We start from the raw sequence: 4,602 nt of genomic DNA, 5'->3' as shown, positions 1-4,602 counted from the left end.
GAGACCAGCGGGAGTTTCGGGATCGATTGCGGTTTCATCTGAGATCCGATCGTGCTGAAATTTTGTGGGAAGCTTTTTGACGCCTAGGAATAGCCTTTCACCGGAGGGATTTGATAGTTAACGGTTCATTTTCATTTTAGAAGGTGAGTGCATGACCATGGCTAATCTAAGCCTTTGATTCCCTTGTTCTTGCTTGTTGTTGCTTGTTTTTGTGTTTGTGGTGCAGGTACAGGCAAAGTGTGATCGTGGAATCAAGGCGATGAAGAGGAGGATGTTCTAGGGACTCGATTGGATGTTATCTGGCATTGTTAGGTTGCTAGAGTTGAGTCATTAGAAACATTGCTAATTTGCTGGTTTCATGTTTCTTGTTGTTTGGTATTGGAATATTGCCCTTGCTATAATATTGAAATGTTATTGGTTATTATTGGTCTACTATTGGATATTGATTTATGTTATTCTGCTGTTGTTTGTGAATATGGTTAGGAGGCTAATAGGTATAGGATCATTAGCTATAGTTTATTTATATATATATATATATTATTTATTTATTATAAAAAAAAAAGAGTCGGTCGTTTCAGAGGGGTATGTATTTTAGTTTAGTAAATTAATAAGAAATGTGCGAGTCTTTTGGTGAGGCGTATAAAAAAGAAAGAAGAGAAATAAAATGACTAATAAAGAATTAGGAGAGGGTGAGGTGGGAAGTGCAATGAAGAAGAGTGCAGAGAAGCAAGTGCCAATCTCTTTCCCTTGTCTCCTCCTCCTCTTACCACACCTATCGAGACACCATCCTCTCTCTCTCTCTCTCTCACTATATCACCTTTTGTTTTTTCGAAAAATATTGATTAATTATTAGTATATTTTTTTGTTTTCTTTTGTAGTCGATATGCGTTTCGAATTTGAATTGCTAATTCGTTCTAACTACTTCAAATTATTCTATATTTTAAATTAACGAATTTGAACTAAAAAGTGTTGTTAGGTGCACAAAGAATACCACAATCTTCTTTTACGAAAAATTAATCTTGATCATATAAACAAACTAGTCATTGTGTTTTAGGATAAATCTATCATAATAAGTTAAAGGTTTTGAAATTAATTTATGTAGATAATATTATTCAGCTGAACATGTGATTTACAAATATTTATGTTTAATTTTTTTTTTTTAGTTACGTTCGACTTGAATTTTAGATATTGCTAATCGCAATGAACACTCAAAGCAAAAAATTGGAATAATAGAAAATTAAAAACACATAAGAAATACAAGTATCGTTGGTATATCAATTTCATACATGTCACTGGTATTAGTTTTGGTTTTATAGATATGAATTTTTGATTTCCAGCTTATCATGTTTTCACTAGCCAAGATATATACTACTTTCCGAAATGAAAAACATGAAGTAATCGATTCATGTGCTCTCAAAATAAGAAGATAATTTTGTTATTTATTATTACATATATGAATACGAGAAGAATTGGTCTTCTTATATATTGGAACTACCTCCTCCACTTTCCTTGTTTCCCTTTCTTGTAGAAGTTAGGACTCCATCTTTTTGCTTCTTGTTTGTCTATTTAACCAAATAAAAAAGTCAAAAATGGGATTTTTAATTAGCTATTTTTTCAGTTCATTCACAAATTGTCTTACAAAATTTTATATTATTCCAAAAAAAAAAAAAAACATATGTGTAGTCAATGACTTACACCAAGAAACAAGTTTTGGGATAATGCAAGAAGAGATGCAAAAGATGCATAACTAAAAGAAACAAACAAGAACAAAAAAAAAAAAAAAAAATCAGTCTTACGTTTTAAAATTTGTTTTTTGTCATGGCCTCGTGCATCTTTTGCATCTCATCTTTCATCGTCCTAATACATTTGTCTAATTTCTCGAGCATGTCTAATTATAATTGTGAAAGTTGTAATGATCTCCAAGTTTTTTAGCAAACTAGTTTGAAATTTAAAGCATGGTTTGCATTCAATATTGTATACAACTAACGTATAACGTATATTAAACATTGGTTTAATCAAACCAACTATATTGATCTGATGCGAATGACGATATATATGGACGAGATTTTTTTTGTTCCCACGCTTTTTTATCTAATCCTCCAATCTTATTGCAAAGTTTATATATTGGGTAGAAAAAAAAGAAAAAAAAAAAAGAAAAGTTTAGGTTCTTCTTCACGACTAATATAGCTTGACGCAAATGGTTTCCAATCTCTCTAATAATCGGTTGACAAAAACACACAAATAAAAAGAGGAAAAAAAAAAAGAGAGAGCAAAATGATAAGAAAACCGAGTTGGTCGGTCTTGTGGGGCGGGCGGGCTGGTGCGTGTGAGCAAAAAAGCAAAGCAAAGGAGCTTATAAGAGAATTCCAGAGATTACTATTCCAACCAATTTTTTCAAAACTAAAATAATAATAAAAATAACAAAATATTGTTTTTTATTTTTTGTAAAAGAAAAATTTGAATTTTAGTTAAAAAAAAAATGAATTAAATTTTTTAAAAATAAGAAGAAAAGAAAGAAGAAGAAGAGCTTTTTGTGTTGAAGAGAGAGTTTCCTATCTTCCCCCATACCATACCTCCTCTCCCACCATCTCCCTCCCTCATCTTCATCATCTTCCCCTCTCCCTTCTCTCTTAGATCCTCTCTCCATCCACCATTACTACCTCTGGCTTTTTTCTTAAATCCACCACTATGAGGAGAGGAAGAGGCTCTTCCGCCGTCGCCGGACCAACCGCCGTCTCCACCGTCATCAACGGATCTGTTAAAGAAACGCAACAACGTTTCAGAGGCGTTCGGAAGAGACCTTGGGGACGTTTCGCCGCCGAGATCCGTGATCCATGGAAAAAATCACGTGTTTGGTTAGGTACTTTCGATTCCGCCGAAGAAGCCGCACGCGCTTACGACTCCGCCGCTCGTAACCTCCGTGGTCCTAAAGCCAAAACCAATTTCCCCATCGATCCTTCCTCTCCTTCTCCCAATCTCCGGTTCACAGCTTTCCCTAATACCGTGAATCAAAACCAAAACCAAGTCGATCCGTTCATGGACCACCGGTTATACCCCGGAGATAACAATAATAACAACCAACAGTTTCATCCCGTTGTTAACCGGCCTACGACTAGCAGCATGAGCAGCACCGTCGAATCGTTTAGCGGACCGAGACCTACCGCGGCGAAACCGGTGACGACGGCGGCTAAAAGGTATCCTAGAACTCCGCCTGTAGTACCTGAGGATTGTCACAGCGACTGCGATTCGTCGTCGTCTGTTATCGACGACGACGATATCGCTTCGTCGTCGAGGCGGAGGAATCCGCCGTTTCAGTTCGATCTTAATTTCCCACCGTTGGATGAGTTCAATGGTTCTGATGATCTTCACTGTACCGATCTACGTCTCTAAATGAATTTGGTAATACAGATCCGTTTGATCGGTTTGATTTAATTGAAGAAGAAGAAAAAAAAAGTTCCGTTTTCTAAATTTTTTTTTTCGAAAAGAATTTTTTTTTTTTTTTTTTTAGTTTTGTGTTTCGTTGAAGTCGAGAAATAGAAAGACAAAGAAACGAAGAAGATGGTGATGGAACTCGAGCTTGTGCTGTGTTCTACTTCTGTGATGATGATGATATATTATTGTAAGAGTATTATTGTTATTACTACTATTAAAGAATCTTCAAATCAAGAAGAAGAGGAAGAAGAAGAAGAAGAAGAAGACGAACGAGATGATCTGTTTTGTTTGTTTGTTTTACTGTAAGGGAAAAAAAAAAAGCAGATCTAGGTTTCGTTTTTTTTTCGTGAGAAAGATCAAACAACAACAACCCCCCATCTTTGTAACATATACATTTGCAACACTGATGATTCTAAATAAAATGTAGAATCGTTTTTTCTTTTTTTTTTCAGATCTCTATTATCTTCTTTGAGCTATTCATTGTTCGGATCAAGAATTTATGGGTTTTGTTTTTTAAAGATCAGCTGGTTCTTGTTTAGAATTTCATGTATGTCTGAAGTATTTTCACATTAGTTGTGTGTGGGATTAAAACTTAAAAGAAAGACAAGTGAAGCTTGTTCTATGAACTGGTTCATGTTCTGTATTAATGAGCAATGGGTGATTTGATTAGTTAGAGATTAAGATTATTACCCAGATCTAAAAAGAGCTTATTATGATATTTTCTGAATTAAAAACTTGTTTTTCTTTTTAAAGTTATTAAAGGGTATGCTGGACCTTATGTTTTCCAGAATTATTTACCAAACTCTTAAGTATTTTCAGAAAAATCAATTTTAAGTTGAGTAAAAGTTGTTAGAAGTTTTCTAAACGTTTCTTCAACCTAAAAATTGTGGTACTGTTGAAGTTTTTATTTCAAATTCGTGATATTTTTTTTTGAATAACAACTAGTATTTTTTAGGTATTAAAAAGGCATTTTTCTAGGTATTGTTTTTTTGTTATAAAACAAAAAGTTTATTTTTAGGTAATTGGGACAATAGTTTTGGTTGAGTTTGGTGGGCAATTGATAATAAATCTGTGAGGGAGAGGTGTCTGGTGGCAGGCAGATTCGTTTCGTGTTTGACCCATTAGATTAGATTTTGTGTTCGGCGTTACCCTCAAATTTGGGTATCTCTA

General features: G+C 34.2%; 1 protein-coding gene across 1 annotated transcript; it reads left to right on the top strand.

The window, feature by feature from the left end:
• Positions 1-1,616: 1,616 nt before the first annotated feature.
• LOC104758371 (ethylene-responsive transcription factor 3) lies at positions 1,617-3,877 on the top strand. Its single transcript, XM_087495764.1, has one exon. It carries the CDS (start codon positions 2,689-2,691, stop codon positions 3,388-3,390), a length of 702 nt encoding a protein of 233 aa, XP_087351890.1. The 5' UTR covers positions 1,617-2,688; the 3' UTR covers positions 3,391-3,877.
• The last annotated feature ends 725 nt before the right edge of the window (positions 3,878-4,602 follow it).

Source organism: Camelina sativa, chromosome 17, assembly GCF_030686135.1.
Source record: "Camelina sativa cultivar CO46 ecotype springtype chromosome 17, ASM3068613v1".
Lineage (NCBI taxonomy): Eukaryota > Viridiplantae > Streptophyta > Magnoliopsida > Brassicales > Brassicaceae > Camelina > Camelina sativa.
Note: the sequence above shows the minus strand (reverse complement) of the source record. Positions and strands in the feature narration are given on the sequence as shown.

Coding starts and splice junctions, on each gene's coding strand:
- LOC104758371 (XM_087495764.1), top strand. CDS start 2,689: ATGAGGAGAGGAAGAGGCTCTTCCGCCGTCGCCGGACCAACCGCCGTC.